General features: G+C 35.4%; 1 protein-coding gene and 1 pseudogene across 1 annotated transcript in view; one reads left to right on the top strand and one right to left on the bottom strand.

Moving 5' to 3' along the window:
- LOC140512186 (nucleophosmin pseudogene) overlaps positions 1-21,985 on the top strand; it is a 355,194-nt pseudogene that overhangs the window by 114,623 nt on the left and 218,586 nt on the right.
- Positions 1-21,985, bottom strand: part of LOC140510842 (ankyrin repeat domain-containing protein 26-like) — a 96,222-nt gene that overhangs the window by 64,757 nt on the left and 9,480 nt on the right. Inside the window, 7 exon segments of the mRNA XM_072619717.1 lie at positions 736-915; positions 3,617-3,661; positions 7,148-7,278; positions 8,178-8,315; positions 10,593-10,699; positions 15,125-15,298; positions 15,469-15,583. Coding sequence (XP_072475818.1) covers positions 736-915; positions 3,617-3,661; positions 7,148-7,278; positions 8,178-8,315; positions 10,593-10,699; positions 15,125-15,298; positions 15,469-15,583 — 890 coding nt within the window.

The raw sequence follows: 21,985 nt of genomic DNA, 5'->3' as shown, positions 1-21,985 counted from the left end.
GACATTGTAAAACTTTCGGTTGCCTCAAAGGTTGACAGAGTATGACTGCATGGAGAGAAATGCACAGAAATGAAAAGATTAACTGAACTTCCAAAGATTAGGAAAAGATAACTGTATATACCACAGATCAAATAAACCTAATGAAACAAAACCAGCATAAATACTTAAACGTGAATATGAGACAATTTACTTAATTGATGGAGCTTCAAATAACAATATTAAAAAAGTAATCCCTGGTAGGGTAATTATATTCTATCCTAAATAATTTCATGGAAAGAATTACTGGGAAGCTCCAAATAACTATGTCATTTAATGCTTGGGAAAAGTTAAATTGAATACATTAACTTTGGGAGTGATAGCTATAAATAAACCAAAATGAGAAAAAAAATTCATACATGTATTTTATATATGAATGTAAAACTATTTAACCTTAATGGTTTTAGTATTTGAGACACTAAAAAAAATGAAGTATAAGACTAATTTATCACAAAGGCCTAAACTAACCCCTTTCAGTGTTCGTGGAACATGTTACACTGATTAGAGGAGAAAATAAAAGACACCTGCTAGATTCTAATATGCATGAGAGGAGGAAAAACCTGCAGTGAATTTTGTCATCACATGACTTTACAATTTACTTTGCTTACCTCTACTAATAAAGATTGGAATGTAACAAATAGAGCAAATAATCTACCTATGAAAAATTCAGAATGTGAACTCTACATGCTTCTTTATTACCTTCTTCATCTTGTTCTTTTTTTATAGGGAGCTGTGCTTCAAACTGCTTCTGGGGGTCTGGTTTTTCTCCTAGAATCACAACGCTAAACCCAGTCTCAGGACCATTTACAGCTCCAAATGCTTCATCATCTTTGAAAGGAAATGTTGCAAACACTCTGGATCCTGGCTGATTTTTGGTCGCTGGCAGTGAGTGGCAAGGATAATTCACATTAAAATTCAAATGCTTAGAACTTCTGTAACTTTTATTTTTCAGAGAAGTACTGGCAGAATGCCCATCATATGAATGTGAAAAGGAAATAGAGGACTTAAATAATACCTCAGAAAAATCCATCTGACAAATTATTTAATTTTCTCATGGGATGTCAGTCAAATTACTACCTAGCTTTGTGACTTTATTTTGTTTATTTGTGCATCCTGTATTTTATCTATTACATTATATGTCACATGAAAAAAAATCTCCAAAACTGTTTTCTTTCTTTTTTTTAGCATATCCTCTTTTTCTTGGATTACTAGCTCTTACTCCCTCATCAAAATCTATCCCAATGTATAGGCCAAAAAATTTTATCAATAAGATCTTGGGGAAAGGTTTTTCTTTTATAATAACCTTTTAAAAAGCAATTTGACTTTTCAAATAACTTAGGATTAAGATTAGGATTAGGAAGTAGACTCTGAACTTGTGATTTTTTACCTGCAATTTATTTATAGAGAACTCTCAGGTGAGGAAACTTTCCTTCAAATAATGGAGGCTTGAACCTTTTCTGCAACTTACAGTCTTAGAGAGACTCCTTAGGGCACTCAGAGGTTATGTGATTTGGCCAGGGTCAAGTAACCATTAAAGGTCAGAGATGAGACCTGAAAGTATGTCGACTTGGCTTTAAGGCCAGCCTTCTAACTACCATGCTAAAGTATTTTTCCACAGAAAATGCTTACAATTAGTATCCCTTCAGTGACTCTATTTTTTAAAAAAATACTAAGCATAGTTGCATCATTTTTTAAAATGGGAATTACTTTCATTTAACTAACAAATGAGCTTTATAAAAGAATAATCTAACTTCTTGAAGATTACAGCTTATAGAATTTAAGTGTTCCATTTTCAAATATGATATGACTGCCTTAATACTGGGTTCAAAAAGTACAAATTAAGAACAATGATGTATAAAAGGGATAAACACCAGAATGTACAATAAACATTTAATCTTCTGGGTCTTTGTTTCTTCCTTCCTTCACTTAATCATGGCACCCAATATCTCCCCTCCTTTTCACTATCTAGTTACTGTAGTTATATATAGTCTCTCCTCAAATCCTTTTCCCTGGCATTGGCCTAACACTAATGAAAGTGCTCACTCCCAGGTTATCAATGGTATCTTAACTACAAAATCCCATAGCCTTTTTCTCAGTCTTCCTCCTTTTTGACCTTACCTTTTTGACCTCAAGCACTGCAAAAGTCCCTTGCCTCAGGGATGATTTTCTTTGATATTATTTGTTTTCCACTCTCATAGTTTCACTGTGATGTGGTCAAAACAAGTTATACCAGACTTTTTTCACATATTGATTGTGTTACTAGACTGACTGACCACAGGACTATTCTCATTATAGTTTACCTGAATTTCAGCAAAGCATTTGACAAATTCCTTCATGTCATCTTTGTAGACAAAATGACAAACACAAATTAAAGCATAAGATAGAAGTAGTATGGATAGACAAATTTTTGTCTAATTTCTTGGATTTTGCTGGACTATGTGCTCAATATAAATCAACAGAGCAGCCATAAAGGCTAGAGCAATTTTAGATTTCATTAAAATATATGTAATGTTCAGAACAAGGCAGATGTTAGTCTGGCTGGAATCTGCCTTGATTCACACCTGAATACTGTGCTTAGTTTTGGACACCATATTTTAGAACTGGCTCCTGGACCTCTCAGTCTCTATGTCCTCCTTGACCTTCATGGTCATGATCAACATGACCAAGCCTGAACTCATCGTTTCCTTTCTTCTCCCCTCTATCTCTGATGTCAACAGTCCTTTAATATTGCTTACCTTTGTTAAAAACAGGCCATCTTCTCAGTTTGTGTGTTTAACACTTCTCTCATCCAAATATATGTGTATGTGTGTAAGTGAGTGGGTGAGTGTAGGTAGGCACATTCATATCTAAAAGTTGTTAAGTCCTGGTGATTCTACCTTCATAGCATGTTTCATCCTCTCCCATTTCTTTGTTCCTAAATTCACCCTCCTATTTCATTAACTCATCAACTTTTACCTGAATTTTTGCAATAAATTACTAACTGCTCTTTTCATCTCTGGTTTTTAACTTCACTGGTCCCTTTTACACAAAGGGGTCAAGTAATCTTCCTAAGGCATTTAATTGGCCATTCTCTTGTGCTAAAACCTTCTCTGGTACCCTACTGCCTCAATTCAGGGAGCATCAGAGCTATGAAACCTTCCTTCCTCAAGCATTATTCTTTTTCATGTTCTCCCCCTCTCCCAATTTTCCAAGAGCACTATTATCCTTCTCATTACCTCCTTTACTCCAGACATAGTTTGTATGTTGTATCACTTCATGGAAAGTAAATTGCTTGAGGCAAAAGATTGTTTTTATCTCTGTATCCTACAATAACACAGCAGACATTTGAGATGCACATAATATGTAATAGTTGCTTGATTGGTTATTAACTTGAATTAGGAGAATACATACATAATTGGATTTATGCACCTTCATGCAATAAAGAATAAAGCCAGGAAGAATAAAAATAGAACTTGAAATATGGTGTTCAAAACAGAAAACTATAATTCCAAACACTATAGGAAATATCTTCTATCAGGTGAGATTTTTGAAAAAATTCACTGATTCTCATATTTGTAAAGAAGAGGAAAAAGGGCAATACCATCAATCACATCTTCATCATCTAAATCTAATTTTTCAATTAAATCTGTAAGACAAGTGGGGAGAAAGGAAACAAAAAAGAAATACGAATATTGAAAATTATTTTTTGAAATAAAATACAAACTACTCTTTTCATCTTTATACAAAAGCATCAAGTAATCTTCTTAAGGCATTTAACCAGACTATCCTCTAAAGCCTTCTGTGGTACCCTACTGCCTCACCTCAGGGGGCATCAGAGCTATGAAATCTTGCTTCTTCAACCAATACCCTTTTTCATGCTCTCTGCCCCATCAAATTTCCTACAACACTATTATCTCTCTTCTCTCCCTTACCTTCTTTACTCCAGACAGTGTAAAATAAACCTTAAAAATAAGATGAAGTACATGAACAAAAATATTTATAGTAACTCTTTTTGTCATGGCAATTATTGGAAATTGAGGGGATGCCCTTCAACTTGGCAATGCCTGAACAAGTTATGGTATATGAATCTAAGGGAATACTATTTTCTATAAGAATTGATGAGCAGATGCACTTCAGAAAAACCTGGAAAGACTTACATGAACTGATCCTGAGTGAAGTGAAGAGAACTCAGAGAACATTGAATATAGACAATAGCAAAGTTACATGATGACAAACTTTGATAGACTTAACTCTTTTCAAACATACAAGCATCTAAGACAATTCCAAAAGACTCATGATAGAAAATGCTATCCAAAACCAGAGAAAAGAACTATGCAGATAGATAGTAGGGATACAACTTCAGAGCACATTCCAAACCCTTTATTTCATATCTGTAAATGGAAACAAAAGGAAACTGAGATTCAAAGCTATGAAGGAGCTAGTTACTGGAAGAGCCAGGACTAGACCCTATGGTCCTAAATCCTGCCTGCCATATCTATCTACACTACAGCATTTTCTCATATGAGCAGGATAACTTTTATTTGCTGGCATTTGTCATTCGTGGTTCATGATATTACTCATGATGAACTGTGCAGGAAGATGACATTATACAATTACAGAATTATGGTTGCATAAAAAGCAAACTGGGTATCAATCTTCAGAGAGCAGGAAAAAAAAAGACTTTTGGATTCCAATGTTTTGGGATAATTTGTGGCTTTTCTACCCTAACCCTGAATTAAAATATGAAAGTAACCAGAAATTAGAATGTTCAACCCCAGAACATAATGATTTGTCAAAGTACCAGAGAACTCATAAATTTGGAGGTTTTTGACAAAGAATTGAGTGATGTACAATTACCATGAACAAAAGAATGCAAGAAACAATGACAAGAAAGCAAGATGTTGTTCCAGGGAAGTGAAACTGACTACCAGGCCCCAGGACCATGTAGAATCACACTTCATGATAAAAGTCTGGTTCCCTTTGACAATATGATTTGCAAGAAATTTTTATGCAAAATTTTCACTATAGAGAAAACTCAAGAAAAAAAAGGTTCTCACTTTTTTTACTGCTCTAAGTTTCACCCCAAAACAATGAAGACTTGAGGTATATTGTAAATATCTCATTGACTCCTCAAGTTGAAAAGAAGTGAAGAGATCACCAATGTCAAGTCTAATGATGAGTTAAGAAATGCTGCACTATTACCTACATAGGTACTACTTACCTATGAAATAATGAATTTTACCAATTTTTTGATGAATATAAATAAGGTGGAACAAATAAATGTCTTATGGGGAGAATGAGTAGTTGAAGAAAATCATATATATTTTAGAATAGCAATTTATAAAAATTTGTTTTGCTTCATATTCCATCCCTACCTGTTTTAAGTATTTAAAAATCTAGCATTAATATGTTTATGTCTACACTGTGACACTGATTTGTACAGAAAAGGTTATTGGTTACTATATATTTCATAAAGTCAGTGTCTATATTCAGATATATGCTATGAACATATTTATGAATAGTTCTATCACTAATAAGCCATATTCTTCAATTGTCCCTATATTTAATGCCATATTCTAGATTATAACTTTTTCTTGATTGATAAACTTCATAGACACTCCATCTTCAATGAGATTCCTTAGTACAATTATTTTTCTTAAAATTTGGTTTTGAGATTTTAAAAAATTGCACTAAAATTTGCATATGTAGCTAACATAATCAAAATTTAGGAATAGAACTAGACTTTTTAGTCATAAAAGCTCATCATAACCATTTCATGTATATAGCTAGAGATATCCTATTTTAAAAATGAATAAATGAGAAAAAATGAGGTTCACTCATTATCTGACTTGCTACAGGGAATTAATATGTTGTTGTTTTTTTTTTTTTTGGGAAAAGGACTTTTTAAGGCATTGTTTACTACTGTAAGACACACTTAAAATTAAATACTGTTTCTTCTGCCACTGTGACTTCTCATTTCTTTTATGGAAGGGTTTACATAGCTCATCTTTTTCAGATACATATTGTAATATATAGTAGTTAAAACATAACACTTTCCTTCAGCTCCATTAACATGAGCAAGTCACCTAAGCTCTCCTCAGTTTCATCACCATTCAAATGGGAGTACAAAGAATACCCACACTACTTTTCTCACAAGGTAATGGGTAAATTGATTTGAAAAAGGAATCTCCTAAATGTGGAATGAGTTCATTATTACAAGTCCTGATCATTAAGATTCCAAATGGCCCTTGTGGCAGTATTAAATATTAGGAGCTAACTCTGAAAATCTCCTCTTTTTGAAAGTTTCACTGACGAAATCAGGGGATTCAAAAGTCTTTTTAGGGTCATATTGGAGGTGGGCACGTATGCAAATATCTACCAAAAATCTGGGAATATATATGTATTACCTTTTAAACTTCTGTTCCCTGGTCCCCCTAGCTTCTGTGGCTTTTGTATTATCTTTGGTATCTCTGAAGTGAAAGCTTTATGAACATTTAAGAATTTTGGAAATGTTCAAAATGTATACATTACCAAAGCTTGGATAAGTGATTTACACAGAGTAACAGGGCTTTGTTCTCCAGCAGCTTTATTGTTCTATCTTTATATGCCCAAATATTAGATTAGGCCATCTGTGTGTGTGTTTCTGTATGTGAACATGCTACAGTTATAGGAGGCCCTTATACATTTTTTCCCCATATTTAAGAATCAAAAATAAATAATATTGCTAAATGTAATACATTTTAAAAGTGTTCAAAATTTTTCTCATGATTTGGTAAAATACATTTAGAAAAATGGAGAAATGTACAAATTGTTATTGTAACCTACTTAAATAAATTTTTGGATAAAGAAGAAATTATTTACGCAAAAGTCCTTGAGGCTATTTTTAGTAAACAGTTTCAGGAGAGTGAACCTACAAGGATAATTAAGTAAATAATTAATAATAAAATAAATAATATATAACAGACTATTATGAATTAAATAATAAATAATAATATAGTAATAATAAACCAGTTCTTACCCTTTTAAAGTACAAAATTATACATACATATATATTATATATATATATATATGAATTTTGAGTCTACTCTTTCATTATTTTATTTAACTATTTCTTTACATTTGCCAGTCCTACCTCCTTGATCCTTGTCAGGTTCACCCAAAGTAAATTTTGGATCAGATGCCCTCTCTGAACTGCAGATTTGGGGTGAAAGAGGCTGATTAAGTGTCTTCTGTTTTCTATATTCTTTAATTAGTAGGCAATTACTACGTATAAAATATAAAACATAATATTTCTACAACAACTGTGACAAAATTATATGCACCAAATCTCTGCATATCTCAAACCTTAAATAATGAGATTACCACAAAAAATTTTTTATTCATTTGATAAAGTGTGCTCATTCAACCAAGACATAATACACCTGTACTCTGAGTCACACTAATATAGAATTAAAGATTCAGAACTTTAGGTCATCTGCTCCATTCTCTTTACTTTACAGATTATGTAAATGAGTCCCAGAAAAGATTATAGTTGTCTAGGGTCACACATATATAGAGAGGCATGATTTCTCCCAAGGTTCCAAATTGAGCACTCTTTCCCCTGTACCAAATTGCCTTTCTGTAAATTCTAATGTTGACCATTAATATTTATGATTTACTCTTTTTGGTTATCACTCATTTGCAGGCATCCAAGATGTAATGTGATTTTCCTTAAAACTTAGTTTTGGTCTATTATAATTGAGAGGTATCAGAAAAAGGTAAAAAACAAACAAACAAAAAAAACCTGCCTGTCTAAATCAGATGTTATAAGTAAATTGTAGAACTTTAGTGAGCATCAAATAATAAAATGCATGTAAAACACTGGAAAACTTTAAAGAACCATGCAATGGCAGCCATTATCATCATTATTATTACCTTTAAAATTCTGATCTCAGATTACTTGACGCTACTTTGTAGCCTGTCTTGTGCTTAGGTCCTCCTGAACTTGGATGACCCAACTTGGCCATTTGCCCAATTTCTTCTTAGTACCTTGAAATATGCTTCCCAGATGTTTGCTATGATATGTGACTATGAGAGTCCCAGTCAGTCTCAGTTGTATGGAGGAAAAATTCTTTTCAATGCAATTATGTAAAAATAATTCAAATTATAAGGTTAGTACTTACATGAAACAACCACCAGAAGAAGCATAGCCCTCAGCTGTCTGTCCATATTTATCTTCACAAGAGATGTCAATATCATATTGAAGAAGAAGACTGACTACACCTGTTCGGTTAGAACGGGCAGCAATCATCAGGGGTGTTCTACAATAACAAAGAAACATTTCACATTTAAGAAGTTAAACCAGTCACATGTAATTAGATTTTTCCTGATATGTTTCAAGAAGAGGATATCTCCTGTATGAGTTAATATGCATGTGGAACATGAACATTTATGAGTACTTTTATTGCTCTATGTAGCATGAAAAATGGCAATTAAGACCAGAATGAAACATAAGAATGACAGGGTTTCTTTGGTCCCCACAGAGTTTTAGCAGGGACTGTCAAATTTAAGACTTTATGACAGAGAAGAAGAGGGGAGGTCAAAGCCACTTGTGTGCAACAGTTAAGAACTTTCACAGGGACTCTACACAGTTTCCACTTTTTTACTAGACTTCAAAGTCAAATGGAGGCTCTTTGAAAATAATTAGATTAAAAACAATGCTAGCAACTCCCTTCACTGCATTCCTATTCCAATGCTACTTCAGAATGTGGAACTGACCCTTGGTTGTCAAAGGCCAATCCAGAACAAGCTATTTTAGGTCTTAACAAACATGAAAGTCTTTGAACACAAATATAGCAATAAACTCTATTGTTTAAGGACAAGCCTAAGTAAGTCCAGAAAAGTTCATCATTAGAAAGAGAGCACCATTTGATTTGAGCAAGGCCCATTAACTCCTTAAGAAAACTGATTAAGAGTAAGCATGATTATGAGTTGCATTAGTAGAGAGAATATCTACAATGATGATTACATAAATCTCAAGGAAGAGCTCAGAAAAAAACTTAAAAATAATATAAGAGAGGTAGAAGGAAAAGTGGGGAAAAAGATAAGAGTGATGAAAGAGAATTTTGAAAATATAAAATCTACAAACCAATTAACTACGTGAATGCAATTACAAAACACTTTTCACACAAAAAAAGTCAGATTTAAATAAATGGGAAAAAATATCAGTTCCTCATGGGTAGGCCAAGGTAATATGATAAAAATGAAAATTCTTCCAAAACTATTCTACTTATTCAGTTCCATATCAATCAAACTACCAAAAATTATTTCATAGAGTTAAAAAAATAGAATTCATCTGGAAGAGCGAAGGTCTAGAATATAAAGGAAATTAATGAAAAGCAATGCAAGTGAAGGTGGCCTAGCTCCACCAGATCTAAAACTGTATTATATAAAGCAGCAATCATCAAAAGTACTTGGTACTGGCTAAGAAACAGAGTGGTGGATAAGTGGAATAGGTTAGGTATCGAAGATAGAGCAGTCAATGACTACAATAATCTACTGTATGATAAACCCAAACACTATAGCTTCTGAGATAAGAATTCACTTAAGGACTAAAGATAAGAATGAACAAAAATTTCTGGGAAAACTGGAAAAAAAGGCTCATGACAGAAAATGTTATGCACATCCGGAGAAACAGCTATGGAGTCTGAATGGAGATTGAAGTATACTATTTTCTTTTTTTGCCTTTTCTGTCTTTTGATTTTTCCCTTTTATTCTAATTCTTCTATCACAGCATGACTAATGTGCAAATGGACATATCAGGCCTATATCAGGTTACATACCATCCTGGGAAAGGGAGAAGGCAAGGAAATGGGGTGGGCAGGGAAGGAGAAAAATTTTGAACTCCAAATCTTAAAAAAGGCAAAGTTGAAAAGTAAAAAATAAATAAATTTAAAGAGAAAAAAAAGAGAGAAAAAGAGTGATTTACACAGCCTCAAATATTAAAAGAACAAAGAGAAGAATTCAGTGCATTTCCTGGATATTCCAGGAAGAATTTATGGAATGAAAAGGAAAAAAAAAACATCATGTAGGATAAGAAGGCATGGCAGAACTACAATCTGAACAACTGGCCTGATAAAATCATGGGTCCATCAAAGTCATTCAAATTATTTTTATATTGATTGGTATTCGTCAATGCACATATTCTTGAGGATAATCAAAGGAAGAAGGAGCAAAAAATACACATGTCAATGCTCATGAGTGGCATGAAGGTTATTTCATATAGAAAATCAACTGCATCCTTAGTGCACAAAATTTCTATGTGATGATTTTCAGTAAATTAAAATCAAATAGGGAAAATTGCAAATAGAAATCACCAGTTCACATTGGATGTCATGCCCACATGAACTATTTTCTTTGTTTCAGAGTCATAAATAATAGGTTTTCTTTTCAAACTTGATGTTTGTGGACATTTTCATCCTTTCATAATGATGATCAATTCCAATTATTGTTGTTCACTAAGAGCTCCATGATTTAAGCTGTTCTTATTACTCTAGAAACTTTTCCCTCCTTTTTCTTTAGAGCTTTAATTATTGTACCTGTCAAACATATCTGAGGTATTCACATTTGCTCCATTCCTTAAGAAAAGATATACCATATCTCGATCATTTTCTATAACTGCAAGTAAAAGTGGTGTACAGCCTTCCTGCAAAATCATATTAAATATATTGTTAGAATATGCAAGAAAGATTTACATGTTTCAATTCAGTATAAGGCATTTTGTGAACATTTTGCTAACGACATGCTAAGGACATATGGTACAACGGAACTTTGGAAGAGAAGAAGAGGGCATAAATCCTGCTCCTGTTAGGCAATTTCTGTGTGATCATAAGTAAATTATTTCATTTCTCTGAGTCTTAGTGTTCTCATACGTAAAATGACAAAATGAAACCTGATAGCCTCTGAGATTTCTTCCAGCTGTTAATGTGGGGTCAGGACATAGAAACTCAAGATTTGTAGAGACTGTTTCATATTATTTTAGGAGTATCTTCCTTTCTTGCTATCTTCATGTCATGACCAATTATTTTCTGCATGCAGCCAACCTTATTTCCACTGTACTCTGCACCAAGCTGAAACTATACTCTCCTCAGTGTTAAAGTTGCCTAATTTTCTTCACCCATTACCCTGAAGTGTGTACAATCAACCTCAAAACTCAAGAAAATCTTGCCTCAAGGTGGTCAAACCTGGAAGAAGGTCATTCTATTGACATTTTCCCTCCCTTCCTAACCCTTCTAATATATACTCTCTGTTGTTTTCTCTGTCAAGGAGCAGTGACTAAGAGTTAAACCTTTTCTTAAAATTCAGGAGTTATTCAGTAGCTCTAGAAAAGAAATGGTATAGTGTTGAAGAAATAGAAAAAAACAAACCAACATACACATAAGAATTTGTTCTTGTGAATATTCTATGTCATTTTATGCTTAACAGGAACAAATATTTAAAAGATTATTTTTTAAAACATTATGGCATTTCTACACGACAAATTAACACTTCATTATCACAAGTAAAGGTCTATATGTAGAAAAGCAGTGTATGTAAACACTGGATGGAACCATTGCATTCTGGAGAGCAGACCTAATATAGTAAGCAAAGAAAATTCTAGAGACAGCTGTGATGGAATGGATAGAGAGTTAGCCTTAAAGTCAGTAAGGTCTAGATCCAAGGCCTGCTGCTGACACACCTATACTGGCTGGGTGACACTGGGAAGTCACTTGACATTGCAGCATTCCAGAACGCTCCTTAAGTAAGGGTCTCTTAACATTTTTTGTGTCATGGACACCATTATTTTCCAGAACAATGCTTTCAAATACCTAAAATATAGAGATGGCAAAGGAAGTCAATGACATTGAAATAACTACAAAATAAATGTTGATTATTTTAAATTAATGGATCCCAGGTTAGGAAACCTACTTTGAGATTAAATATTAGAGTAGGTCTTGGTCTAAAACAACAGATGGAAGTTCCTCATTAGGAGGTCTGATGTGAATGAATGAAATCTCCTCTGTTCCACCTTACCATCAGAAAATTCCAAAGGCCAATAAAATTTGACTACAGAATTATTTTATATTATTTTCTTTAAAGAAATGTTTACAAGGGGCAGAGTCAAGAGAGGGAGGTGAAAGACACACATATGTGGGCTCTCCCCACACAGCCCATAAAATACCTGTAGAGAGGGACTCTCAACAAATTCTGGAGCAGCAGAAGTGGAGAACAACACAGTGGAGGAGATTTCCAGCCCAGGGTGACCTGAAAGGCCCACAGGAAATGACTGTTACACCTGATGTGGAGTGGAACTCAGCCCAGCCTTAGCCGTGCTGTGTGGCTCTGGGAGGAGGACACCTCGGGAGCAGAATATCCAGTGGCAGTAGCAGTGGTTCACAGATCCCTCAACCCACAGGCTCCAAAGATCAGTGACAGGGTTTTTTCAGCTGGCCAGGAAGGAAAAAGTGTCTTCCCATAGCTGTGGCTTCAGGCAGCAGCTGCAGAGGCCACATCAGGCAGGTGGCAGCAGTAACCACAGTAGCCCCTACAGTAGCCCACAACAATTGTCGGATCAAAAAACCCCTGGGGCCACTGAGGAGCTGATTCTTACCTCAACCCTGTGTAGAGGCCCTGAGGGAGCTGATCTTTATCTCACCCCAGTGCTGGCTTGGTGGAACTGGAGGCCAGGTGGCTGTGGAGAGGAAACTGCTAAGATTGTGGGCACAAAAATCTCTAACTCCTCCCAGACCAGTGCACATGCTTGATTGTGCCACCATGGAGGAACTGAGATCTTACAGATTTTCAGAGTATACCCTACTCTTGACAAAGAACCCAAAAGTCAAGTAACTGGTTGGGAAAATGCCCAAAAAAGGGAAAAAAAAATAAGACTATAGAAGGTTACTTTCTTGGTGAACAGGTATCTTCTCCCATCCTTTCGGATGAGGAAGAACAATGCTTGCCATCAGGGAAAGACATGAAAGTCAAGGTTTCTGTATCCCAAACACCCAAAATAAATATTCAGTGGTCTCAGGCCATGGAACAGCTCAAAAAAGGATTTTGAAAATCAAATAAGAGAAGTGGAGAAAAAAACTGGGAAGAGAAATGAGAGAGATGCAAGAAAAGCATGAAAAATGAGTCAACACCTTCGTAAAGGAGACGCAAAAAAATGCTGAAGAAAATAACATCTTTAAAAATAGGCTAGCTCAATTGGTAAAAGAGGTTCAAAAAGCCAATGAGGAGAAGAATGCTTTAAAAAGCAGAATTAGCCAAATGGAAAAGGAGGCTCACTGAAGAAAATAGATCTTTAAAAATTAGAATGGAACAGATGGAGGCTAATGACTTTATGAGAAACCAAGAAATCACAAAACAAAACCAAAAGAATGAAAAAATGGAAGATAATGTGAAATATCTCATTGGAAAAACAACTGACCTGGAAAATAGATCCAGGAGAGACAATTTAAAAATTATAGGACTATATGAAAGTAATGATAAAAAAAAAAGAGGCTAGACATCTTCCATGAAATTATCAAGGAAAACTGCCCTGATATTCTAGAACCAGGGGACAAAATAAATATTGAAAGAATCCACTGATCACCTCCTGAAAGAGATCCAAAAAAAGAAACTCCTAGGAACATTGTGGCCAAATTCCACAGTTTCCAGGTCAAGGAGAAAATATTGCAAGCAGCTAGAAAGAAACAATTCAAGTACTGTGGAAATACAATCAGGGTAACACAAGATCTAGAAGCTTCTACATTAAGGGACCGAAGGGCATGGAATATGATATTCTAGAAGTCAAAGGAACTAGAACTAAAACCAAGAATAACCTACCCAGCAAAATTGAGTATAATACTTCAGGGGAAAAAAATGGTCTTTCAATGAAATAGAGGACTTTCAAGCATTCTTGATGAAAAGACCAGAGCTGAAAAGAAAATCTGACTTTCAAACACAAGAATCAAGAGAAGCATGAAAAGGTAAACAGTAAAGAGAAATCATAAGGGACTTACTAAAGTTGAACTGTTTACATTCCTACATAGGAAGACAATATTTGTAACTCTTGAAACTTTTTTCAGTATCTGGGTAGTTGGTGGGATTACACACACACACACACACACACACACACACACACACACAGAGATAGACAGCACAGGGTGAGTTGAATAGGATGGGACTGTACCTTAAAAAAATGAAATTAAGGGGCGAGAAGGAAATATATTGGGAGGAGAAAGGGAGAAATGGAATGGGGCAAATTATCTCTCATGAAAGAGGCAAGTTAAAGACTTCTCAGTGGAGGGAAAAAGGGGGGAGGTGACAAAAAGAAACATGAAGCTTACTCTCATCACATTCGAGTAAAGGAAGGAATAAAATGCACACTCATATTGGTATGAAAATCTATCTTACAATACAGGAAAGTGGGGGAGAAGGGGATAAGCAGGGTGGGGGGGATGATGGAAGGGAGGACAATGAGAGGAGGGAGCAATTTGAAGTCAACACTCTTGGGGACGGACAGGATCAAAAGAGAGAATAGAAGAAATGGGGGGCAGGATAGGATGGAAGGAAATATAGTCAGTCTTACACAACACGACTATTATGGAAGTCATTTGCAAAACTACACAGATATGGCCTATATTGAATTGCTTGCCTTCTCAATGGGGATGGGTGGGGAGGGAGGGAGGAAGAGAAGTTGGAACTCAAAGTTTTAGGAATAACTGTTGAGTATTGTTCTTGCATACAACTAGGGAAATAAGAAATACAGGTAATAGGGTATAGAAATTTATCTTGCCCTACAGGACAAAAGAGAAGATAGGGATAAGGGAAGGGAGGGATGTTACAAAGGGGGACAGATTGGTCATAGGGGTAACTAGAATGCTCAGCGTTTTGGGGTGGGGGAGGGGAGAACTGGGGAGAAAATTTGGAACCTAAAATTTTGTGGAAATGAATGTTGACAACTTAAATAAATAAATATAAAGTATAAATAAAAAAACAAAGAAATGCTTACAAGAATATATCAATCATAAATATGTGAATTGGACATTATCTAATTTACACATTTTTGACCATAAAATGCTTTATTAAACAAGAGGTTATATTCTACCTTGTTTTTTGCTTCCATTTCTATTTTGTATCTGAGTAGCTTTACTGCTATCTTTATGTTATGTACCGAGACAGCATAGTGAAGTGCAGTGTTGTGGTGGGTATCCATAGCACAGGCATCTGCACCATGTTCAAGCAGGATAGTTGTGCACTCCTCCTGCTGATACTGTACTGCCTGTCAATATAATGTAGAGAAAGAGACAATAAACACTCTAAGAAAAAATTTATTACACTAAAATATCATTAGTGATATTTAAGTAAGTTAGTAAAGCATATTTTCTTAATCAAAGAGAGAAATCAAAATGTATTACATAGTAATGACAAACATGGATAACTAGTGTATACCTTCATTAAAGGTGTTTGATCCTCATTGTCAAGAAGGTTTAGTTTGCATTTTCTCTCTACTAAGAGGGACACAACATCTGGATATCCATTAGCACAGGCCAGGTGAAGTGGAGTCCTATGAAAATGAGAGAGCCATGTGACTGCTTGATAATTATAAAAATCAAAGTTGTACTATATTAGGTATTGTAGATTTTTTAAACTATCTTTTTAATTAATTTATTCATTTTCAGTTTTCTACAAGCACTTCCGATTTTCTCCCCCTCTTTTTTCCCTCCCTCCCCAAGATGACATGCAATCTTATATGGATTCTACACATACATTTTTACCGCATACATTTTCATCTTAGGTCATGTTGAGTGGAAGAATTAAAATGAATGGGAGAAACCATAAGAAAAACCAAACCAAAACAAAACAAAACATAAGAAAAAATAGTCTTATTCATTCTGCAATCAAATTCCATAATTCTTTATCCTATGGAAGACATTTTGCCCCAAGAGTCCACTGGGAATATGAATATGAATGGGCCAAAAGCCCAAAGAGCATTCTTGGAAATGCTCAAGAAGGGTTGTAAAAGACAAATTAGAGAAGTACAAGTCAAACTGGCCACTGATTTTAAAAATATGAAAAAAGAATTCACAGAAGAATTTCAATGCAATTTCGACAACTGGTAAAGGAAACATAAAACCTAACTGGGAAAACTGGACAAATGAAAAAGGAAGTACAAAAAATGAACTGGGGAAAATAACTCCTTAAAATGAACAATTGGATAGACAGAAAAGGAGATGCAAATGTTAATGAAAAAACAATCTATTAAAAATTAGAATTGGGCAGCTAGAAGCTAATGACTCTATGAGACATCAAGAATCAGTCAAACAGAATCTAAAAAATGAAAAAATAGAAGAAAATGTAAAATATCTCATTGGCAAAACAACTGACCTGGAAAATAGATATGGGAGAGAAAATCTAAGAATTATCAGTCTGCCAGAAAGCCATGATGAAAAAAAGAGCCTGGACAATATCTTCAAAAAATCATTAAGGGAAACTGCGTAGAGGTCCTAGACCCAGAGGACAAAATAGTCCTCAAAAGAATCTTTTTTTTTTTTTGGTCAGGTGACACATCTTTTTAAAGCATTTGCAATATGAACCATAAAAAAATTTTTTTTTAAAACATTAACCAATTGAGACACAGATAATATTTATATTGCTAACTTCACAAGCTCTTGACCTAATTGTCTCCACAGTATTACTAATAATTAAAGGACCCTAACTTAATGTTGTTGGTCTAAAGTTCTATGCCTAATAGCTTAATTTTAGAGAACCTCTGATGTTCCCCTACCCATAATCTATAAGTAAATAGATCTTGTATTAAGCTTACAAACCTTTTGACTATAGGAAATTGCCACCAATAGTAAGGACATTGCAGGGATACAACATCTCCCCAACTTCTTGTCAACTCCAGGCAGGATTAGATTATCCACTTGCATTCATTCAATCAGGCTTAAAGTCTGCCAGGTGTCAGCGGGGAACTTGAGTCTGGAGAATCCCACCTCAGCCCATGCTGAACAGCTGCTTTCCCACCCTTCCCTTGACATCAGCTATGCAGTTCATACCAGCATCTCATCAGCTTACTGGCATCATGTATTGGAGGCTCAGATCACCTTCCTCAAAAGAATCTACTCATCACTTCCTGAAAGGGATTCCCAACTGAATACTCCAAGGAATATCGTTTCCAAATTCCAGAATTATAAAGTGAAGGAGAAAATGCTGCAGGCAGCCAGAAATGAACAATTCAAATGTTGAGGAACTACAGCCAGGATCACACAGGACCTTGCAGCTCCTACATTAAAAGATTAGAAGAATTGGAATATAATATTTTGTAAGGCAAAGGAGCTGGGACTACAACCAAGGATTAATCATCAAGCACAATTGAGCATAATATTTTAGGCATTCCATTCAATGAAATAAAGGATTTCCAGACCTTCCTGATGAAAAACCCAAAGCTCAGTAGAAAATTTGATCTTCAAACACAAGTCTCAAGAGAAGCATGAAAAGGTAAACAGGGAAAAAATAAAACTTGGTATTCAATATGGGCAAACTCTTTACATCTCCATAAGGGAAGATGATACTTGTCAATCTTGAGAATTGTATCTTTATTATGGTATTTAAGAGGAATATACAAAGACAAGAGGGAGTGGGTATAAGTTAAATGATGTGATGATAACAAATGAGATTAAAGGGTGCGAAGGGATTGTAACAGGAGATGTGAAAAGGAGGCAGCAGAACAAGGTAAATTACATCACAGGAAGAGGCACAAAAATATTACAGAAGGGGGAAAGAGGGGAGGGAGATGAGCAGTGTTTGAGATTTACTCTCATCAGACTTGGTTCAAGGAGGCAACAACAAACTCAATTAAGTATAGAAATATAACTAGCTCTATAGGCAGTAGGAGGGGAAAAGGGAAAGAAAAGAGGGGAGGCCAAAAGGGAGGGAGGCTGAAAGAAGGGAGGGAAGACTGAGGAAGGCGGTGGTCAGAAATTAAAACTATTTGGGAGGGGGAGGGTGAAGGGAGAACTAAAATCATAAACTGGGGGAAAGAGGATGGAGAGAAAGACACAGATAGTAATCAACTGTGAATGTTAAAGGGATGAACTCTCCCATAAAATGGAGGTAGATAGCAGAATAGATTAAAAAACATAATCCAACAATATGTTGTTTACAAGAAACACATTTAAATTAAGGGGATACACACAGAGTAAACTAAGGAGGCTGGAGCAGATATATTATGCTTCAGCTTGTGTAACAAAAGCAGGGGTAGCAATCCTAATGTCAGACAAAGCAAAAGCAGAAATAGATCTAATCAAAAGAGATAAGGAAGGAAACTATATCCTGCTAAAAGGTACCATAGACAAAGAAGCAATATCAGTACTTCAACGTAGGTACTGTAGTTCTAACATAAACTGCATTATTATTATTATATCTGAACTCTACATCATTGCTAAGATAAATATAAGTGGCCACTATTGTCACCTGAAGAATTCTACAATGTGCATTAGCTCTTATTGCTGGATATAATGAACAAAAGTCCTGAGATCAAACAGCATGTAGATTAAGATTTTACTAGAGGCTGGCATGGGAACTTCGCTCAGTTTCTGGCCTCAGATGGTTCACCTCTCTTTGGACAACTTGATGGCCCCTTGTACCTTGAGACTCACCATACTGATGCCAGCCTTAGTGTGGACACCCTAATGGCATAGCTCATTGCAGCTCAGAACTCATGGGTGCAAGACATCTGACAGTCTCAGCCTCACTACCAGATGGGATTATAGATGTGCATCACATTGCCTGGCTGTTAAGTCTCATAACAACTTCTTTCAACTAAAAATATCCATAATTACAAAATATTTAGTAAGGCAGCTGCCTCAGAAAAAAAAATTTTCAAATTTGTATACTTTGTATTTTGAGAAGCACATATGCAAACGTGTGGGCATGCTCCACTAAAGCCTTACTGCAATGCAAAGGAGACAGGTGAAGGGGCTCTGTGTTGCTAATGTCTATTCTAGCAGGGTGCAAGTTTGTGGTAGCTCCACCTTGCTGGCAAGGTAAGAGCCTGGTATGTCTGCTGTCCACAGACCAACCTGACTAAGCTCATAAAGATATCACCAGGTTGGTCAAAGGAGGATGAATTGGTTATCAACAGTAAATCTCAAAGATCAGCAGTACTATTCAGTTTTTTCAGTCATGTAAACTCTTAGTGAACCCTATTTGGGTTTTTCTCTACAAAGATATTGGCATAGTTTGCCATTTCATTCTCCAGCTCATTTTACTGAGGAGGAAACAAGGGCAAACATGACTGAGTGACTTGCCCAGGGCCACATAGTTAATCAATATCTGAGGCCAGATTTGACCTCATAAAGATGAGTCTTCCTGATTCCTGCCCCAATGTTCTATCCATTGATTCACCTAGCTGCCTCTGACTGATCATTTACCAAGTTGTAAAGAGTTCATTATATGTATTGGTGGAGGGAATATCCATACGAACAAAATCATGTATTTCTGAAGTAATGAATGTGGATCTAAATATTCATATATGGATCGTTAACATTTCCTTGTTCTGCAGGACTCCCCTTTTGCATTTTCCCTCATGCCTTCTTCACATAGATAGAGGGAACAGATCTCTTCCTTTCCCATCCTTCCATCTGCATTGGTGATGTGTTTGAATGAAGCCAGAGAAGTAAGGCAACTAGCATGTAGCAAATATCTACTGTGTCCCAGACACTGTGCTAAGCAGTTTATAAATGTTGTCTCATCTGATCCTTGTAATAACTTTGGAAAGTAGATGCCATTGTAAGCCTCATTTCATAGCTGAGGAAACAGAGACAAAAAATGGTTAAGTTATTTGCTCAGGGTCACACAACTAGAAAGCACTGAGGATGAATCTGAATTCAGGTCTACCTGACCTTCCAGGTTCAATACTTTATCCACAGTCAAAAATTATTTTCGACAAGAGAATATTATTTTAAATTAGTAATTGCACAAACAGGGAAACAATACTGAATAATATTTCTGTGTCTCTTGAAAATATTGGATGTTAATGCTTAAAGAAAAAAGAGGGAGATGAAATGAAGCTGTTGATTATGGAGATTGTGAAGGAAACTAAAATAAATTTGAGGTTGTTTCATTCAGTTTACACTAATTTTGTCTTTCTTAATCCAGTTGTATACCATCTCTATCAGCTATGATTAAGATAGGATTTCATTTTACTAAGAAAAGGGACAAAAGGAAAATGGAAGCAGGGTAGACAGAGATATTCTTGGGAAGGCAGTGGAAGAGAGAGGGGAAGGAATTTAAAAACATGTTTATATACATTTGAGAAATTGCTTAAACAAGAAACTGAGTTACGAGTGGTGAAAGAAATCAGAAAGGAAGGAAGCAAAACAGCCTCAAATGTTCATTGTTGGGGAAAAGATGATGAAAGTGAAAGATATTGGGTCAGCCATCACACTAACTGAATTGCACTATGGGGGGAGGGCACCTTGGTTGCTGTGTATTTTAGGGAAGAATATAACCACAAAGACAGAGGGGCAACAAGAGTCTGTGACAACTTTCAACCTGACTTTCAACCTGTTAGCAATTGCAACATTCATCATTCTGGGAATGTCTCTTTCCATTTAAGTACAGTTAATCTTCCAACTAGGGAATAACTATCTACTTGACATACTATGCAGGCTCAAAGGGCTAGAGTTCTCTTATTTGGTCACTATTGAACAAACAGAAAAGTTTCTCAACCTTGAAAAGGGACTAGCATTTTTTAAACTGTATAATGACTGGTTATAGGTTTTTGTTTTTCTTCAGTTTTAAAAAATATTTGTATCTTAAACAAATAGTTTCCTACACTCATTTCCATTATCATTACTCTAAATGTTTTTTTTAATAATCATCTCAACAAAACAGCATATATTTATTGGAAGAGAAAAAGTTATTAGTCTACAAATCACAGCATATGTATCAGAACAAGGTCAGTGAGGATAGTCAGACAACCATGAAAGCCTTTGACTTCAGCCATTTCAATGAGCCAATAATACCTCAGTTGTTTTCACCTATGAGGCTGTTCTCTCTTATGCATTCCTACTTTAGGTGAGGGATCATGCCAATGCCTGCATTTCTTGGCTTTTGGGACAAGCGAAAATATTAATAAAAACTTGAAATATAGCTATCATTGTTAATTTTGAAAGTTAATGAATGACTAATGTTGGAAATTACATTCAATATAGGGGTATGGTAACAACAGGACAGTGTTTCATTGTTTCTAAGAAGACATATAATAACATTTGCATATTTTCAACAATTATGAAACTATACAAAATTCAGTTGGGGGAAGTGAATCAAGCACTGTGAACCCTCAAAATCTCATCCTGGATTCCACAGATTTCCAGTGTTTACAAGCAAAATAAAATATATATGTCCTTTATAAATACATTGATAATTTCTGTGACTCATGTTTAAAGATCTCCTTGCCTACATCCCCTTGATTACACTCCAGGAAGGCAGTACAGTACGGAGGAGAGAAAGCTAGCTTTGAAGCTGGCAAGACCTACCTCTGATTCACACTGGCAGTGTGACCTGAGGAAGTCACTTAACCTCTTGGGGATCTAAGCAATTATTTAAGATTCTAATATGTTGAAAGATACTGGTCTGCAGTGTAAAGGGAGTTCCACATACGATGACACCACATATCCAGTCCACATGAGAAACTCAAATATACACATTCAATCAGATAGCTATATTAGGTATGCTGAGAGAATAAGGAAGCTGATTCTATAAACTACACATGAAAAACCAGTCTCCTTACACTTACCACAGCAGCTCTTCCAAACCTTTTCATCCCTCCTCAAAGGTCCCATATTTCACTGTGCACCTCCTAAGCTAAAAATCTTGTCTCATATTTGGCTGAAAACAATTGACGCCATTACTTGAGACTACCCTGCCCCCCCTTCTTCTCATCTAACATCATCCAAAT

The sequence above is a fragment of the Notamacropus eugenii genome, chromosome 6 (assembly GCF_028372415.1).
Source record: "Notamacropus eugenii isolate mMacEug1 chromosome 6, mMacEug1.pri_v2, whole genome shotgun sequence".
In the NCBI taxonomy this organism is placed as follows: domain Eukaryota; kingdom Metazoa; phylum Chordata; class Mammalia; order Diprotodontia; family Macropodidae; genus Notamacropus; species Notamacropus eugenii.
The sequence above is the reverse complement of the archived record's forward strand: the minus strand, read 5'-3'. Positions and strand labels throughout refer to the sequence as shown.